At 39.8% G+C, this 21159-nt stretch overlaps 1 protein-coding gene across 1 annotated transcript in view; it reads right to left on the bottom strand.

The window, feature by feature from the left end:
* Positions 1-8645: 8645 nt before the first annotated feature.
* Positions 8646-21159, bottom strand: part of zer1 (zyg-11 related, cell cycle regulator) — a 30776-nt gene continuing 18262 nt past the window's right edge. The window contains exons 10-16 of the mRNA XM_033647699.2: positions 19296-19337; positions 19005-19124; positions 17976-18091; positions 16501-16689; positions 15805-15902; positions 15360-15462; positions 8646-8872 (exon numbers count right to left, since the gene is read on the bottom strand). Of these exons, the coding sequence (XP_033503590.1) occupies positions 8785-8872; positions 15360-15462; positions 15805-15902; positions 16501-16689; positions 17976-18091; positions 19005-19124; positions 19296-19337 (756 nt within the window). The 3' untranslated portion in view covers positions 8646-8784. The remainder of the gene's footprint in view (positions 8873-15359; positions 15463-15804; positions 15903-16500; positions 16690-17975; positions 18092-19004; positions 19125-19295; positions 19338-21159) is intronic.

The raw sequence follows: 21159 nt of genomic DNA, 5'->3' as shown, positions 1-21159 counted from the left end.
GTCGCGCCCGTTCTGCCTCTTTTGGTTCTGTGGTGCTGGCATGCTATTTAAAAATCACACAAAGGAGTGGAATGATGCTACCATCATCTGGTTTTACGTAAAAATTCAAATGAGGCATAAAGAAAGGACTTAGTAGCGGCCCTAGAGCGTGATCTCTGTGTAAAGTCCTGTTATGTAGCTAGCTAGCTGTAATTAGCTACAACCTTGAATTGAAGTATACTGCATATGTCAGTACGTCACAGGCAGCAGCTCTGAAGACAGACCTCCTGTCAGCAGCTGAAGAAATCCAAATCCAGCAAGCACAAACCCCAGGTCTAGGAGTATGCACAGCCCAGACTCCCCGCTGGATCAGCAAACTTTCTGTTGCTGCCTTTACACAGGTTAGGCACCATGCTGCCTCTGGCTACCAGACCCCTTTGGGGGTGGGGTGGCGGCTGGCCAAATTGGAATGGCTACAGCCTCCGGCCAAAGTTCCATCTCCCGAGCTGCTGCCTGCACTCCTCCCAGGGAAGCAGTCCACAGCAGGTGGGAGCAAGGCAGAGGGAGTGTGGGGTCGCAGCTAATTCTTGTTTCATGGTCTGATAAATATAGAGAGAATGGCGTAAATAGGGGCTGAGTGGATGCAGTGTGTAAAACCCTACAATGAAATAAGATGAAATAAATCAATGTATGGGAAATGGGTTACTTTGTGAAGCGTGTGCATATGCCTGTGGTCATCTGGTGGGAGGGGCTTAGGGCAGAGAGGGGTGAGCTTCAAGTAGAGGGTGCATTTTAAATTTCTGCTTTTTTTAAAAAACTGAATAATTACTTTTGAAATAATTAAATCATTTACCATTTTTCAATTTAAATGGTATGTAATATGTAGATGAATGATGATGATTTCACTTTTCCATTCAATACTATAAGGTAAGGAGTCTTAATTAAGAACTCTGCCTTTTATGATGCATCTCATTGTGAATCTATTTATGGGAACTTAACTGTCCCCTAAATGACAAAACTCTTGTTGAGGATATAAAAGCAACTAACAGCATACAGCAGCAGTCTTTGTTGCATTACATCTGGTAAACAATGGAACACATTTTACTATTTTACCTCTGAAATAAACTAAAATGCCCAGTTTATGGTCAAAGTTTTAAAATAACATATTAAGTTGAGTAAAATTCTGTGTATTTGCTATGCTTGACTGGTATGAAAATGAAGATGTATGACAAATAACCTCCTTTCAAAGTTTAAAGCAACTGCTCCCAGTTCAGAGAGCTACTGCTGAGACTTTTTTTTTTTTTAAGTTCTGAATTAAAGACACTGCCCTCGACAGCCAAGAATACATGTCCTGAAGTGGTACATTTACTGTGAATGCTGTTTGCAGAAGAACGTTCTAATTTAAATGATTTCAGTGCCATGTTGTAGAGGCTGACATTTTTTCGGGAGTCCCACAGGTCACGCGATTCCTGCGAGATTCCCACGGGACGGGAATCAGTTTCACTATTCTTCATGTGATTGGAACGAGATGGGAAAAAAAAGTCAACGGGAGCGGGCGGGACTGGGAATCATAATTAGGCCTGTTGCGATATGCGTTAAGTCGGTTAATTGCACGGTAAATTAAAAGGGATTAATTGCCACATTCATGCATGTTTGTTTTCCTCGTCTCTCTCCACCAAAGAGACTGGACGACAAGAGCGTTCGCTTCCGTGCATCGTCTGGCAGCCAGGTGAGTTGGTTCATTAACATAATGAATGGAGGGAAAGCTCTTGTCATCGAGTGTCTTTGTCTCTGTGGGGGAGGCGGGGCTATGGGCTACACAGACAGAGTGCGATCTTCGTGAGGGGGAGACGAGGCGGAGAAGAAAACAGAGTTGAGCGTAAGAGAAAGACATGGAAGTCTGAGAGTGTTTTGGATTTAAACCAAATGACAGAGGGCAGCCCAGTAATTTGGACGAGCCAGTGTGCCGGGTTTGTTCTAAAACCATCTCAACAAAAAGAGCGAATATGACCAACTTAACTGCACACCTGCTACAACAGTAACATGCTGCTCTAACACTGATGCTTCAGTATTAATAATCTAATGATGCCATATATAATAATATCAGTCAGAGGAACCAAACACTACTTCTACTGCAATACTTTAACTACATTTTTCCCTCTCAGAACTGGTTCTTATGACGTGTTGTCTGACCACATGACGGGCGTCATTCTTGTGGGATTGGGACAGGATATTTCTTTTCCTTTTTCATGGGATTAGGACGGGATGGGATTATTTTTGTGGGAGTGGGATGGGACGGGACTGAAAATCCACTCCCATGTCACCCTCTACCATGTTGTAAGAAATGCCAGTGAAGAAACCTGTTTGTTAGGCTCATCCTAAATGTATCCTGGGGAGTTTAAACCACTAGCAATGCTGTGGAGCAACGTTTTGATAAGCAGGTCCCTGTTTTGTTTGAATTCACATAAAGGGACCCACATACAACAGCACAAGGGCAGAGTTATATATATTTTAGTGCAGATAGTTTCATGCTATTCCACCAATCGACAGTTGGCATGAAACAAGGAAAACTGCCAGAAAAGGCAAACAAGTTGAGCTAGCACACATTTGCAGGTTGCAAAATATATCTTTTTTTTAATCTGCTTTTGAAATATCTATGAGAAAATGCATTCATGTTAATCTTCAAGCATAGACACAATATGTTTTGGTGAGAAACATCAAATGCAAACATAAATGTAAAACTCCACAGGATACCTTTAAGGTCCCAACAGCAAATAAAGTGAATAAAGTCACACTTTGATTTGGGCTTAGAAAAAGGTGCAGTCATTAATGTGATGGTGAGAGCTGTAATAGCTCCAGTAGAAATTTAACCTCAATGTTCCATAGAGGTGGGCATCAAACTTGATTCTGCTGGGTTCACAGTCAAAGCAGTGAAGCGGTCCATCACCCTCTTTCTATGTGATTCTTCCTGATTTCTGAGAGCCAGAGCCTGAACAGATCCTCCCAGTTTCAACGCTGAACATACACATCAATGCACTGTTATTTTTCTCCCATCAGTTATTGCTTCGTCTGCTGTTTAATGCCAGTAGAGTACCATAGGACTGCTCAAACTAGAAGAAGCATTGATTTAAGTGAAGCAGTTATTTAGCAGCATGTTGACCAACTAGTAAAAATGATGGGCCATCAGGTGATGTTAAATGATAATTGCTTCCTGCAGCCTCGTCTTTTAAATACCCTTTTTAATCATCTGGCATCATATTTGACCACTGGAAGCACTGTTGAGCTTGAGGCCAAAGTACTGGAAACAGCTTCAAGAATCCAGGGTTAGGGGACCCTAACCCCTACCTCTATACTGTTACATGTCCACAACATTTAAAAGTCTACTTCATCACAATTCTGGGCAGCAGTAGCTCAGTCCATAGGGACTTGGGTTGGGAATCGGGGGATCACCATTTCAAGTCCCCGTCCAGACCAAATATGGAGCGTGGACTGGTAGCTGGAGAGGTGACAGTTCACCTCCTGGACACTGCAGAGGTGCCCCTGAGCAAGGCACCAACCCCCCCCCCCCAAACCACTCATGGGCACCCCCCTCACTCTGCCATCTCTCCATTTAGTGCATGTACAGGTCCTGTTTGTGCAGGTGTGTATTTTGGGCCTGTGGACACCTGCGAGGGAAATCTCAAATGACTTTAAACATCAAAGTGTGCTTACAGATCTTGGGGAGTACTACTGAATATGTAAAAGTTGTATAATGCCTTTTCTGTCTTAAGTCTGACAAATGTTCTTACGTGATGTTACTTGAGTCAACATCAAATTGAAATTGAAAACAAACTGGAGGAGTTAGGAAGAAATAAGCCTCCCAGACTGGCGCCAGGTTTTAATAAGAGAGAAGTACTCTTTGAACGTGACATCCACATGTGATAGTGTAGAACAGGTCAAAAACATGGTCACTGCTACTCAAACAACTTCCACCCTTCTGATTTCAGGCTTTCTGTCAGACGTTATATATATATATGTGTGTGTATATATATATATGTATATATATATATATATATATATATATATATATATATATATATATATATACATATATATATATATATATATATATATATATATATATATATACGTATATATATATATATATATATATATATATATATATATATATATATATATGTGTGTGTGTGTGTATGTATGTATATATATATGTGTATATATATATATATATAAATATATATATATATATATATATATATATATATATATATATATACATATATATATATACATATATGTACATATACTTACATACATACATACATATATACATATATATATAGATATACATATATATATACAGTACAGGCCAAAAGTTTGGACACACCTTCTCATTCAATGCGTTTTCTTTATTTTCATGACTATTTACATTGTAGATTCTCACTGAAGGCATCAAAACTATGAATGAACACATGTGGAGTTATGTACTTAACAAAAAAAGGTGAAATAACTGAAAACATGTTTTATATTCTAGTTTCTTCAAAATAGCCACCCTTTGCTCTGATTACTGTTTTGCACACTCTTGGCATTCTCTCGATGAGCTTCAAGAGGTAGTCACCTGAAATGGTTTTCCAATAGTCTTGAAGGAGTTCCCAGAGGTGTTTAGCACTTGTTGGCCCCTTTGCCTTCACTCTGCGGTCCAGCTCACCCCAAACCATCTCGATTGGGTTCAGGTCCGGTGACTGTGGAGGCCAGGTCATCTGCCGCAGCACTCCATCACTCTCCTTCTTGGTCAAATAGCCCTTACACAGCCTGGAGGTGTGTTTTGGGTCATTGTCCTGTTGAAAAATAAATGATCGTCCAACTAAACGCAAACCGGATGGGATGGCATTTAGCTGCAGGATGCTGTGGTAACCATGCTGGTTCAGTGTGCCTTCAATTTTGAATAAATCCCCAACAGTGTCACCAGCAAAACACCCCCACACCATCACACCTCCTCCTCCATGCTTCACAGTGGGAACCAGGCATGTGGAATCCATCCGTTCACCTTTTCTGCGTCTCACAAAGACACGGCGGTTGGAACCAAAGATCTCAAATTTGGACTCATCAGACCAAAGCACAGATTTCCACTGGTCTAATGTCCATTCCTTGTGTTTCTTGGCCCAAACAAATCTCTTCTGCTTGTTGCCTCTCCTTAGCAGTGGTTTCCTAGCAGCTATTTGACCATGAAGGCCTGATTCGCGCAGTCTCCTCTTAACAGTTGTTCTAGAGATGGGTCTGCTGCTAGAAATCTGTGTGGCATTCATCTGGTCTCTGATCTGAGCTGCTGTTAACTTGCGATTTCTGAGGCTGGTGACTCGGATGAACTTATCCTCAGAAGCAGAGGTGACTCTTGGTCTTCCTTTCCTGGGTCGGTCCTCATGTGTGCCAGTTTCGTTGTAGCGCTTGATGGTTTTTGCGACTCCACTTGGGGACACATTTAAAGTTTTTGCAATTTTCCGGATTGACTGACCTTCATTTCTTAAAGTAATGATGGACACTCGTTTTTCTTTAGTTAGCTGATTGGTTCTTGCCATAATATGAATTTTAACAGTTGTCCAATGGGGCTGTCGGCTGTGTATTAACCTGACTTCTGCACAACACAACTGATGGTCCCAACCCCATTGATAAAGCAAGAAATTCCACTAATTAACCCTGACAAGGCACACCTGTGAAGTGGAAACCATTTCAGGTGACTACCTCTTGAAGCTCATCGAGAGAATGCCAAGAGTGTGCAAAGCAGTAATCAGAGCAAAGGGTGGCTATTTTGAAGAAACTAGAATATAAAACATGTTTTCAGTTATTTCACCTTTTTTTGTTAAGTACATAACTCCACATGTGTTCATTCATAGTTTTGATGCCTTCAGTGAGAATCTACAATGTAAATAGTCATGAAAATAAAGAAAACACATTGAATGAGAAGGTGTGTCCAAACTTTTGGCCTGTACTGTATATATATATGTATGTATATATATATGTATGTATGTATGTATGTATATATATACATACATACATATATATATATATATATATATATATATATATATATATATATATATACATACATATATATATATATATATATATACACACATATATATATATATACATACACACACACATATATATATATATATATATAATGTCTGACAGAAAGCCTGAAATCAGAAGGGTGGAAGTTGTTTGAGTAGCAGTGACCATGTTTTTGACCTGTTCTACACTATCACATGTGGATGTCATGTTCAAAGAGTACTTCTCTCTTATTAAAACCTGGCGCCAGTCTGGGAGGCTTATTTCTTCCTAACTCCTCCAGTTTGTTTTCAATTTCAATGTGTGTATATATATATATATATATATATATATATATATATATATATATACACATACACACATATATATATACGGTGTTTTTGTAAATCCAATCTGACACACTACACTGAAATGCTTTTGTTCGAAAAATCAGGATGCTCTATTTCTACACTAATTAACTAACGATTCAGTTAATCAAGCGTTCACCTTTACTAGGTGCTCTGCTGCACCGTCTCCCAAAACAGAGTGCCCAGATTATGCTCTGCTGCTCCAAGAGTGTTGTGATACTGAACAGAGTACATTCTGACAGTGCTCCGACTTTACGAATGGTCTAGTTTGTGCCAGAGTGCGGGAAGGCACTAGGAGTGAGTATTTCCAAAGGCACCCATAAACTATCAAGCAACAGTTTACTGAAATGCCACAGTTTTGTACAGGGAACCATGGGAAGTTCAGGCTGATGGCGAGATTCATGTAATATAGTAAACAAGCCAAGTTATGCACACGCACATTAGCCTTGGTACGCACGCATTAGCCTCTGGATGGTACTGCAATTTCCAGGGTCCGTCATGTGATGCCCTGCAGCCCAAAAAGACTTTGTACTATTGACTTACATGGTGAAAGAGATGTCTGTTTATCTGTGGACACATTTTTGAGCATCACAGCCCCGGGAGATGACGATGATGATGATAATGATTAATTTACTTCAATAACAAGTCTAGCCTTGAAAAGTCCATAAGAGCTGCAAGATTGAAAGTTCTTATTCCCATTCAAGTAAACAGAACACTGCCCGGCCACACTCTGTCGTGCTTGGCTGCATTAAGTCTCTGGTGTACCTGCTTTATGGGCCGCAAAGTGCGGAAGTACTGCCAATAATCCCCGGATCTTCCTGGTAATTTTATATGCCGCAGTTGAACCATTCTGGCTTCATGCATGTCCCAGCAACTCTAATAGGAATTAATGGGGCCCTGCATTCATCACTGTATACAGGTCTCTTAATACATCCATGGTGCTAACTACGCTAACGACTAACTGGAAACATGGAGTAACATTTTTGCAAACCCAAAGTATCAAACAAAAGCCAGAGACTGTATCGTATTAAGTTGCTGTGAGCTGTAAATTCACCAGTTGTAAGCAGACGGCAGAAGGTAAAGTTATCTTGGTATCTGAAGAGGCAAAGCCTCTCTTCCTCCAGGCAGCTGCCTCCATCTCATTCAGGCTCACCCTGGGTTTGCCGCTGCCTGTACTCATCGCAGACATCTTCACCTAGTGGACGGGATGACTTGATGTAGTGTAATGATTTTACCCCCGCTGTGCAGCTACTTCTAGAAACCGAAATCTTTCGGTTCATCCTTCCAGTTCATCCCAAAGGTGCTGTGTGGGGTTGAGGTCAGGGCTCTGTACAGGCTAGTCCAGTTTTTCTACACCAAACTGGGAAGAACATTTCTTGTGCATGATGCCTGTTATGTCCACAGTGTAGAGCCATTTAGCGTTTTTACTTTGGGTGTTTTGACCTCCCTCATGGTTGAAGCTCACTAGTGCTTCCAGTAAGAAGACTTAACAGAATCAGGTTAAAATGCCAGATCATTAAAAACAGAAGTGAGGTTGAACTGGCTCTAAATAATCCTTTTAAAGCAGAGAGAATCCAGGATTGACAGACTACATTTGAATGATTGGGTATTCTGTATATAATTTCTTGGCACTGACCTTATGTCAGTCAAAACTAAAGGAATTTAAATATAGAGTAAAGTCATGAGTGTTTACAGTTATATTATAAAACAAACACACAGTAAAAGAATGAGACAAACAGAGAATATTTACATATATAACAAAGAAGTCTATCATTGTGCCACAAATCGTGGGAAGACTTCCCTCCTGTCAACATCATTGTGATGCTTCTCTGCAGCCTACACACCTAATGGCTAATATTCACTGTGCCGACAGCTCAGTGGCCTCCACAAGCACGAGGGATTGTGTGAGAGCAGTGTGAGAGCTGAGACCTTTGATGGCGGTGCAGGACACTACCCGGCCTTTAGCCTTTTGTTCAATGTTACACAGTTACTGATAGTGAGCTGGGGAGGGCTTTTGTTTCCTTCCACTCAGCATCACTCCAACTGTTTTGTTCATTCGTTAAATCTTTGACACACACACGCACACAAACACAGTGAGAGATAACAGTCACCCACCCCCATAAACCCAACCCAACAGAAGAGATGCTTATGTGTAGCAAAGGTAAGCACCCTCACAACAAAACACCATGCACCACATCTTAAGTCCTATGTGTCATATATTAAGGTTTTGTCCAAACTGCTGTGAAAAGGGTCAGAGACACATTTCTGCTCTACAAAATAATAAGTATGATAGGAATAATGCACACAAGTGACCCTTGTGGTGATGACAGTAAGAGGGGCCTTAGGTTGGTTTGTTTGATGTTTGCTGAGAATCATGGCTCCTGTGGTGTCAACCTCTCTGTCCATAGTTTACCTCCGGTCCATGATTTGTTTCCATGGGGTCTTCTTTGAAGTTTTCACACTGCTCCATTACTTTGCTGAAAAATTAAAATATTTCAGAAGTTAACTAAACGTTAGAAGCTGTTCTAGAGCTTCTTAGACAGTAAAATCTGTACTAAAATGATTTCACAGTTAGATGATGCAGTCCACATGGGAATTTTTAGCTACAGATGCCGTTTAGGGTGCTTCCACACCTAACCTGTTTGTAACGGTTTTAGTTTGCTTATGCTGAAGTGAAAGCGGGCCACACTGCCTGCATGAGAAGTAGGGGTGGGTAATATGGCCCTAAAATATTATCAGTTATTTAAGGGTATTTTTGTGATAATGATATTCTTGACGATATGACAAAGTAGTAAAAAAAACGTTATTATTAATTTAACATCATAGAATTGTAACAAAATTAGTGATAAAGTTTTACTTGTCAACATAACAATTTGCCTTTAAATATTCAGTAAAAACCGAACAAAAATGATCTCTCATTTCTTTAGTTTGTAAACAACAGTAAACCAGAGTGAGATTCAGATTCTGTATACAATATTAATAGTTCAACAAAAGAAAATCTACCACAAATTACACATGTAATACAAAATAAGTACCCTGGGATTTATATAAATCAACAGGTGATTTCCTTCTTTTAGCAAAATCCTAAATGACTGAGTTGATTTTTTTTGCACCTTTGTGCTCTCACTTTCCTCTAATCATTACGCTGTAACCTGTGACAGGCTGTTGTGCTACCATAACTATCGCACATTCACATATATGTACTTTTTTGTCGAGCTGCAAGCGTCACAAAGGTTTACGTTACCAAAGGTTTATGACAAAATCACTTGACGAGACTGACGACCATATGCGCACGGCGAGAGAGGAGAGGGAGAGACATTGTGCTGCTGCCAGAGGAGCTGCTGAATGAGTTTCCTCTTAGCTGTAAGTTGTTAAAAGAGTCTGAGAAGTCTGGGGCTGTTCTTAAAACATTTAGGACGCCACAATTTATTCCACACTACTGTAGCTGCTCCTCTTTTTGGAACCACCAGAGTCTGTAATAATTTCGATTTTAGCCATGCTTGCTGTTGCTGTATTTAACAGTATGACGTCAATATATCAGCAAGTCGTAATATTGAGAGTATCACTGAATGAATTTTTCATATCATATGAAAAATTGTACAGGTATTATTGTGAACGATATACAGAACACCTAGAGATTTGGAGTCTCATTTATTTTTTCCATGACGTGCACGCTTTCAGTGAAAACAGACAGTGAAACTGGTCTTTTTATAATAATATTAACATCATACCACCTTTCACTACAGTTTTGATGTCTAATTTGTAACAAACATGAAACAACATAAATATTTATTTCTAACTCAACACTTTCTGTCTCCATGTCAATATAAAATGCCTCTTACAATGTTTCTGTGAACAGAGTCCCTTCATATATTAACATAAGTCTTTCTTTATTGTGAAATATTTATAGGAACCTGTTGTTGAAAATGTAGTGGCTTGCACAGTTTTATAAATTAGTGGAGTACCATATTTTAACTGTGGAAATACAGTGGTCATAGCAGCAGGCAGCTCTGCAGCAGCGCCACTGCAGTTTAGTGAAGTAGCCGTTTAGGACTGCTCACTCAGGCAGTGTGGCCCAGGCACAAGACCACTTGAGTAGGTGAGTTTTAATCTGTGGTTGGTATAGGAGATATGGCCCTATAACAATATCATGATATTTCAAGGTACTTTAGCAGCAATTATTCTTCATGGTAGGACAAAATACTGGACAATATTTAAATATTTCAAGAAAATACAATTGCAACAGTATAATTTTTAATATCATAAAATAATAATAATAATAATAATATCATGTTAACAGCAATATTCCTACCTGCTGATGTAAAGATGTATTATCGTTAGGCACAGCAACAACAAGTATGGCTAAAGTGAAATTGCTACCAGCTCCATCGTGTAGACGGCGACTTCAGTAGTGTGAAATCAGTGGGGTCGTTAGGCCTACGTGCGCTGAATGTTTTATGAATCGCCTCAGACTTTTAAGATTCTTTTAGTGACTTCCTGTTCAGAGTAAACTCAGTCAGCGGCACCTCTTGCAACAACACAGTGTTTCTCTCTCCCTCTCCTCTCTCGCTGTGTGCATGCAGGAATCACTGTTGTCAGGTCATTCTGTCATGAGCCTGTCATAAAGGAAGGCTGCATGAAGCTTAATATGCCTGAATGTGCGATATAACCTCTGTACAACACAGCCTATCAAAATAAATGCAGATCTGTGCATACGTACAGATGCGAGACTGACTGTGAACTGTCAAGACAGACACTTTATTAATTCCCCCCAGGGATTAATAAAGTATTCTGAATCTGAATCACTTTGTGATAAATTACAATTAGCCTTTTTCAACTGCAAAGGAAAAACTCTTTTTGTCTCTGTTCATCTCACTTTAATCATTTTAATTGCAGCAACATTTATCTAGTGAACAGAAAAAGCTATTTATTTTATTACTCTAGTAGGCTACCAAAAGTTTAATTTGTATTTGCAGCATTTATAATTTCTGTAATAAAATATTGATACTTGGCATTTGTGTATTGATAAAATATTGCCACACAAAATACTGTTATACTGTACTGTGTCGACTTTTTCCGCTCACCCCTCCAAGATACAGTATATTATTAAAGCAACACAATGGAGGATGGTGTTTTTTACCTCACGGGGTCCCCCTACAGACCAAAAACGGTATTGTCCATTAGAACTGTCGCAAAAATCTTTCTGCACATGCATTTGTTGACAAGCCAATGATACTGGTGAACTTCCTGAAGCTGGCCATGTAATGCGTGATCATCATGTCTTCAGAACAGGTAAAGTAGCCTTATAGCATTTTCTACATACATGAGTAGGCTGATTGCTTTATTTATTTATTCATTTTCGACACTCAGAAATGAGTTGCTCTCTGCATGTCAGGGCTGACCACCTCCTCACAGCGTGCACGCACACACACACACACACACTCAACAGAGTGAAGTCAGACAACAGCAGAGAGGCCGCGGTGCAGATGAAGCGAATATAACTTCAAGATCACTCTAGCTGAGGACAACTACGCTTGTTACTGTAAGTAGGCCTAAGTGCGATAAAACCTCTGCCAGCCAAGCCAATACTTTATCAATAGATGTGATCAGCATGTAGAAAGCCATATTTCAATCTGCTCTGTCCGCAGTCTCTCATTCACCGCTATTATGATTTACGATCGCGGTCGACACAAGCACATTGCGCTCGTGGTGCTAACAGCAAAGTGTTAAAGACAAACTAAAATGAAAGCTGTCTGTATGTAGGCTAGACTCACAAGTCAGTCTTTAGACACTTTGCTTAACTAAAGACTGATGACTTTCTTCCTGATTTTGTGTTTAGATGGGCGGATACAATTTCAGAGTTAAAAAAAACTCCCTACGTTGCAGAACCAATAGTAAATCCGCAGGGCGGTCCTTTGGTGGCTCGCTGAACTCTTGTGCTCGTAAACACAGTCCGACTAGAAACACGTGCAGTGGTACAAAATGGCTCAAGTCGCTGTAAGTCCTTCATTTCCACAATCTTGTGGACTGAGCACACGTTTGATAAAACGGAGTTAAATCTCTCGGCATCCATTTTCAAGCTCTCTGTGTGTTTGTTTCCTTGCAGATGAGAAAAGGGGGAGCGCACATTTCCGGGAGGGCGTGTCCTTTTCAAAAATGCAAGAGGCGATCTGCCTCTCACAAACCTCAAAATTATGTCATTTAATGTCTTCTTTCATACTCACGCCAAAGGGTTTTCATTCATCGTCATGGGAGAGTGTGTAAAGCTGCCAATATCTGAACGTAAGAAGCTGCAATAAGCGTATTTTGGGGTACTTTTATAGTACTTTTCTATGAAAAATGACTCAAACCAATTAGTCAACTACTAAAATAGTCACTGATTATTTTAATAGTCAGTTGGTCATCGATTAGTCAACTAATCATTGCAGCCCTAATGACAACCATGTCTAACTTCGTTCACCTCGGTTCGGCTACACTATAAAGAGAGGAGGGGGATATGACCAGTGCCAGTGCAAGCGAAACAGACGCTCTTAAGCAATGATAGAGGTGTCATCCAACCTATTGTCAGCTGATGTACCATCACAAGGATCGTGGATATGTATTTTGAGGGCTCAAAAACTCCATTGTGTTGCTTTAATGATCATTTGGTAACCATGGTTACATGTCAGCAAATGAGAATATACATATTCTCTGACAATACAAAATTAGTTGAAACATGCCAGTGTGGTGTTGGTGTCCTGCTCTGTGTATTTAATTATTTATATATGACTGAAAGATGATGCCATTTTAAGTAGCCCCTCTGTCATATTACACAAGATACCTCTCTTTCATTCCATTTCTAACGGTCCACCATTATTCATGAACAATGAGGTTCAGTTCAAGTTTTAAGTATTATTTCTCATAATCAGCTCTTTTACTGGTGGATTCTTTGTAGACACCAGAGAAGATAAATAAACACGTCATGTTTAGTAAAGTGCAGTAGGACTCTCCACGGGTCTAAGTAGTGCTGACATCGACAAAGCTGACCAATGAAAGAGTTAAATGTCAGTCAACGTGACTTCAGGATTAAATGGCTTGGCTAGTTTGTTAGAAGTTGGTGTGAGCACAAACAGCACCAGAACTAAGGGTAACGGAAAAAATCAATACAGCATAGTATCACAATATTTTGCGTGGTGACATTGTATCGATACACAGACACTAAGTATTGATTTTTTGTCATATACATTATTAATGTTTGCAAATACTTTTGGCACTACAATAATAAAATCAATTGCTTTTTTGGCCCACTAGATGGTGCTGATACTTTTTATCCTGGTGAGGTCAGCAGAGGTCTTAGTCTGCAGCATTTGGCAGGAAGTTCATCATAACAAAGATGGAGGCAGCAGACAAAGAAATCAGAGATATGCCGTCGGAATTATCTCTGGATAAGACTCTGGACTTATTTTGGATTTTTTAACATGGAAGGAAAGGAGGACTTGGATATGACTCATGCGATTTGTAAGCAGTGTCATATAAGAATAAAATACTCTGGGAATACTACGAACATGAGGGCTCGCCTCACACACCACCATCCAGAGACAGTGTTAGCCACTCATGACTAAGCTAACACTAAACCCACTCAGCCGAAAAATCGACCAACACTAGACACACTTATAGGGAATTTATACTTCTGCATTGAATGGACGCTGTAGCTACAGCATAGGCTCCATGTCGATGTAGGGCCTACGCCGTTACCTACGCCGCAGCCTGACGTGCACCTCCCCAGAAATGTACCTATATGTCGCGGTGACGCAGATGTCCTGTCTGTTTCTTTAAGCTGAAACCATTTCCCTCAGTGGAAACAAAGCTTTTATTTACTTTTATTTCACAGATAAGAAACAATAAATTGTGAAGACAGTAAAGCCTCCACTAAAATAGCATTTTAAGCCTTGTGTGTTATTCATCCTTCAGGGATTTATACTTCAGGATTTATCCAGATTTTATATAAGAGGAAATCTCCGCTCGTCACTAGGCTAATTTATGTAAAATGCTATAGGCTGGAGCTAATAACATTAGCATTTTGTGTTTGTTTGGAAAATGTGTTTAATATGACAGTTGTTTTGTCAGTTAATCTTGGGAGTTGTAATGGAGCCAAATTGTGTGCCGATACCTTTGATAAATGTTGCTGTTGTCCCTGGTTTTATATGAGAAGAGGAAAAGATCGCCAGCTGCTAGGCTAGTTTATACAATGTAAAATGCCATAAACTTGTGCTAATAAAGTTAGCATATTGCATTTGTGGGGAAAATGTGATCGGATTAACACAAGCAATATAGTGAAGCCAATTTGTGTACTTGTGTTTGAAACTGTCTCTATTAAGCCATATTTAATGTGTGTTTTGGGTTTGTTCTGAATCAACTAAACTTTACAGCACTTCACAGAAACCTCCGCTGCCAAGTAGCGTTTTGGAGGTGTAACTGCAGAGTGACACAGACACACCACTGCACAAGTAAAAATGCTCACAACGGCGCAGGGGACATGCGTGGGCTATGCACGTAACATCTGGGCGCGTAGCGTCTGTGCACAACTATAAATCCCACTTTAGCTTGAAAAACCTACCATCCAACTCTGAGAGAGCTAAGAAAATAACACCGTCCATCACCTACTTCATGTGCAAAGATCTGCATCTATACAGTGTTGCTGAAGACAAAGGCTTTTGTTGGGTCCTCTGGCAATTCCCACCCCTAACCAGTACTAAAAAAAACAGATTTAACCTTTCTCCCTGGTGTAGACTAAATGATCTGAAACACAGGAAGGTGACCATATGTGTTTCTAGATTGCTGCAGTAAATGACTCACAGTCATTGGCAACAAAATTATTAGGGCCAAAGACTTGTAATCATTCACAAACAGAACCTTCTGACAAGCTACAGAGTACTAATGAGCACATTAAGATCAGCTTAAAAAACATTCTTTCAAATGTCCTACCTGGCCATGTCCTTGGTTTCTGGCTGTGAACTTTCCAGTTCCAGAACTTTCTCTAAAAGACTTAGCCCTCCTTCCTTTATCAGCAGGGGACAATACTTGCTTGCTGCAGAATGAGAATGAATGCAAACAGACAGTTTGTGAAAATTATTGCTGTGCATTATTGTATACAGCACAATTTAGATAGATCAGCAGTGTGTGTACTTAAATAAAAGAACAAGCAGCCTGGTGAAAGGAATATTTAATATTCCTATTAATATTTATGTTAGAACAGAGAGGAAAAGTAAGTAATATTTTAAATATGCCAAATTGCATTTACAAAATCACAGTTTATTCAGTGCAGAAATATGTACAGGTATACTGTTCTGGTCTAGGTGAGCATCTCTGACGATGTTAACACTAAATGTTGCTGCTGATTTAAAATGGTAGCAGCAGAGCAGATACTCACGGTAAACTGTCACCAGGTTGTAGAGAGCCCATGTGGCCCAGTGCTGACTGACAGGGGAGATGCTCTGTGGCAGCAGGCGCAGGATGGGCTCAAATGACCTGAGACACCAAAATCCATTTAAAAATTCAAACAGGAAAAAACCCCACTGACAGCAGTGCTGCTAGACCACAGCTTCAACTCTGTATACAATGACATGTTGTTACTCAGTTGCACATTTAACATACATGTCTATATTTTTAAATCTAAATAAAGTTATCTATTTGTCTACAAACTATACTGACATCATTGTGACATCTGTCTTTTTTTACTGACCAACAATGATTTTCAGAGGTTCCACAGCATTCATACAAACATTACAACAGCTGATAAAGCACTAACTGCTGTATGTGTAACATGATGTATTGTCAACAGTAGCCACAGGTTGGTTAGCAGAGGTTATAATTACTGGTCAATATACAGATGTGATGTCATTACATTATTCTGTAATTCCTTTACACCAGCATTTCATGACATGTTTAATGTTCACTGTCTGAAATATTCCCCCTGGTTTTAACTACTTTTTTTTAACAATCCATTTATGATACTGACATTCTTTCTTTAACATTACATAATAAAATATGATTTACATACATTAAATAACTGAAAAGATGGCTGATATGGCATTAATAAAGGAAAGAGTACACAGGTAATAATCACCTGTAGTTAATGTTGCGGTGTGAGCTGACGTCCCAGCTCTGGATAGCATCCCACATCTTGTCCATCACCGTGTCTCTTCGCGGCTCTTCCATCAACCAAACCTCCGGCCCATCAAACATGATGTGTGAGAGCACGCCACATGCATTGTACGACACCTCGATCCCATCTGCCTTACTGTCCAGCAGGTTACTGTCAAAGCATCAACAGTGAGGGGGGAACAGAGAAAAACAGCAAGTATCTGATGAGCAGTCTGTATGAAAATAATAACCCTCAGACACAAATTTCAATTTTGTCTACAAACCCTTTATTCAGTTGTGTTGTTCAAAAATTTTAGTTGTTTATCTGTACCTTGTCTTGGCTCATTCAGTGTAGTAAGACCTTATTATGTGTGTGGGTGAGGCTATGGTGTGGCTGTGTGGGTGCTCCAATGATAGGACACGGTGCAATTAATCAATAAATTTGTCACATTAAATTATATAAAATACAATTTCAGTGAAATGTAATTATTACATATGTAAACTCTTCAGCCTGTTGTCATAGTGTTATTGCTATGGCACAGTATTGTAATGCTGTGTATCCTTTGGTATTTCATCTTTCATCTTCATTGTGGGTTTACTAACTTCAACTGACTTTTGTTTCAAACCCAGGACATCGGACCATCAGCATTAGTAGTTACAGGTATGTACAGTAGTTTGTCTCACTGTGTACATTCAAGTCTCCATGCAAAGTAATAAAATACATATCTTTTAAAATATTTTGCCCTAGCTTTCATTTGTTTGAGCAGTGACTGTATATTACACTAATGTTGCGTTCACACTACAAGCGATACAGCAACAGGCTACAAGTAATTTTCAATGAAGGCCGGTGACATGAAGCTACAAACTGATGCCATGCACTGCAGACATGCATGACATGGTACAAGGCAAACCTGAGCTGGCCTTAACGTTTTTTTGTGCTCCAATGATGCGGCGAAGCATCAACCAATCATACGTTTTTGTTTCTAGCTGTGGTGCTGTGTTATTTAGCTGAGTTAGCTGACGCTATGCTAGCTTTCTATGTATTGTGGTGCAGTAGGGGATGCGATGGAGTGGCAAAATGTTATGTTCAAATGGGGATCAGATTTTGATCAAAAGCATAGATACATTTTTGACCATATACAAACTTTAGATGACGCTCAGTTGAGGTTCTTTGTTGCAAATTACACACAAGCCCGTGGTGACATAAATGAACTGCCTGCGCAACACTCCAATGCTGACCCAGGGACAATGTAGCTGGTCACGCTGTAGCTTTATCTCTCTTTGTATGAAAACAGCATTAGGGCAACCACAATGTTGAGTTAGAATATCTTGTATTTCTGACACCTTGGCAAGCACACTTCTAATAGGTTGTTGCTGTTTAATTAATGAACTGGAGAGGTTGACCAGAAGCATTTTGTAATTCATTTACTTTCTACTGATTTTTAACAGCTCTCTTACCTGAATACAGTGATGAACTGCGGGGTGAGCAGCTGTGGCCTCAGTGCTTTGACCTCAGCAACATTTCCCAAAAGTCCCAACATGTTGCGGTGAAGCTCCTGCTTGTCTGGAAACTCCTGAAGTAAGATCATATCATGAAAGGAGAGGTATATCAAGACACACTGGAAATATCAGGAGACTACTGCCCTATAGTTCAAAAGCATGATAACTAAGGTACACACTTGTATATATTTCTAAGATGTAAGCAACAAATCCTTAAGTCAGCTTAAGCCTAGTGTACGCTATGCGATTTTGGGCTGTCCCAGACGAATGATGACCAACATGAAAGAAACGTGGCAATATCTTTGGTCGTGGCTCTTAAACGTCTACACACACAGTGTGTCGTACAGTGAGAGAGGTTCAAGGATGGTCATTATCACGGTCTTGCAATCAAAGACAGCCTGGAATGAAATTCTGACAGTGTCAGAAATTTGAGACCATCTCAGTGTTACAACCTACATATACTAACCAACCAACATAAACGCAGCATGAAATGACACACAGATTGGCGCAACAACGCTCAATGCTAGTAGACACTAATAATACTTATTTCGAGCTCTTGTAGTAAAATTTGCATGCCAAGTTTGCCTCTTTTCCCCAGCCACAACTTTGTCCACATTCTTCTCAAGACTTTTTTCTACACAGAAATGCCGCTATAGCAAGAGCGCGATTCATGTTTGTTTTAGAAAAATTAAAACAAACATGAATCACGCAGCGTAGATGGATGACACATGCTGATGATGTTTTGTTCTTGCGTATTGACACTGATGGACGTACGTCTTAGCCTGTGATTCAGTAGGTGTTGTAATTGTACAGTCTGCAGTCTCAAACTTAACGTCGTACCCAGGCTTATTAGATCCATGTCGTACAGTGTAGCTTGCATTAAACTTATAAGATTGCTAAAATCTCACTGTCTGCAGGAGGTTTTAGTGGGTTCTTATGGTTTCAGAAAAGGCACAACAGATGCAGTGTTGGAGGGTGTTGACTCACCTGTAGACACTCCAGAAACAGACTCATGCCCCGACAGTTGAGGAACATCTGACAATTGTCGGGCGTCTCATCAGTAATGTTCCACAGAGCGCTCCAGGAAAACTCCATCACCTGGTCACACTGAGGGGAAACAAACACACAATCTTTATGGCATGAATCCCCTACATTTGATTGTTACACACAAATATGTGTGATGCAGGCAAGAATATTGGTTACAATACTCTACTGGGTCAGGTGTGTCTATAACATTTCAAGCTCAAAAGACTCAGAAGGAATAAAACTGAGACTCACCATTCTGTCCTGCAGCTTCTTCTGTATTAAATTCAACATTGTCTGTGGAGGAGGAAATAAAATCAAAGAAAACAAAAATATAATCCGCTGACAGCTGTCAGGATAATTTCACACCAATGGTGCCACTAGGGCAAAACAATATTATGGGCTGTGTCTGTGTGGGTGTGTTGCTATAGGATAATAGATTTTCCAAAATCACCACACAGTACCAAGAAAGAAGAAGGTGATGGATAAAAAAGAGATTTGAAAGCTTATATAAGTATGTAGTTGTTTTGACCATATGTAATCAAAAAATAAAAGATGAAATACAAATCATGAGTCCAGTTGAAAGGCACTGCACATTAGTTTGTACTTGACTATAAAAGGTGTGTTCAACTTAGGAAAGTTACAACAGTAGTAGGCCTGTCACCATAACTACTTTTGCTGGACGCTGTATTGTCACAGAAATAACTTTGATAAATGAGGCTATTGTCGTTTTGAAACTATTTTATGCCACTGATATAATAACTATACAGTTGCATAATAAAGCAAGTACAGCCTTTCAAAGAGCAATAAACTTTTAATTCTTAAGAATACTCAAACATTGGAATTTGAATATGAAACACACATTTAACATGTATTTTTTTAAGTAATATATATTAGAAAGTATATATACAATCGTACTTTTATAGGGGTAGCCAAAAAAGACAAAAGACAAAATTTGGCCAATGAAAAACAAAGTGATGCAAGTGATGCATCTTGTGACTAATAGACAAGGTTAGTGAAGCTCTGGAAACACTGCAGTTACCACTTTTAACCAGCCAGTGTGCTGCAGTTGGCTCCTGGGGACAGACGGCCTGGGAGCCGGACAGTTTGCTGGTGGGATTATGGAGTGGAGGATGAAGTTGTTGGAGGGTAAAACTACAAACGACAAACTTTTTGACTTCTTGCCAGGGGTTAGCAAGCTAACACTATCAATTAGGACTGCGTCTCTTCTACTCCAAAAGTGCAGCTGCATGCTTCCAGTAAGCTACGCTGTGCTGTCTTTGAAGAGTTGTTTTATTTTTCTTGTGACTCATGCAAGTAAGCGGGGTGAAAAAGGGACATTCTTATGCCACGTTCAGACTACATGACATTTTTGTCCTTTGTGACAGTCACTATGTCAGATCAGGCCGTTGTGGAGTGATAAAATCTTGCCGTGACTTGGGCGACAGACAGGACAGACCACACATTGGTCCACGACCAATCATCCCTGGTCGTCTTTCACGACGTTTGTGATGTCATCAGATTATTCTTGTCCTATTTTTATTATTATTACAATTATTTCAGTCACTATGGTCCTTCGTGTTCCAGCCGAACTGTCATTATAGTAACATAAAAAAGTGCCACCAGATGGCAGGAGCTACATTTGAAGTGCTGCATGCAAACTATGCAAGTCACTGAATCCTCCACAACAAGTTTCTGCATGTTTCACAATCAAAGCCTGGCAGCGGTTGTCGTCTACTGTGACACACTACACGAATAAAACAATGGATTAAAGCAAACGATATTGATTGTCCTTCACGATCCGAGCTGCACCATACAATAGCTGCGTCGGGCTCTGATCAGGCTGATATCGTGTAGTCTGAACCTGGCATTACGTCAACAAACATACATGTATCCTAAACATATCCTGATGACATTGATGTATCCTAAAGGTTACATCAATGTAGCGTACATTAAGGCACTAACATAATTTTCGTGACGGGTCTACACTGTTGCATTCTCTGTTGCATCCTCTACTGTGATGTCTCTGAAGTGAACAGTAAATTTGTACAATCATATATAGCATTATGACTGGTATGTATGCTTGCATTGAGTTGACTGATCAACACAGTGCATTGTA

The sequence above is a fragment of the Epinephelus lanceolatus genome, chromosome 19 (genome assembly GCF_041903045.1).
Source record: "Epinephelus lanceolatus isolate andai-2023 chromosome 19, ASM4190304v1, whole genome shotgun sequence".
Taxonomy (NCBI): Eukaryota; Metazoa; Chordata; class Actinopteri; order Perciformes; family Serranidae; genus Epinephelus; species Epinephelus lanceolatus.
The sequence above is the reverse complement of the archived record's forward strand: the minus strand, read 5'-3'. Positions and strand labels throughout refer to the sequence as shown.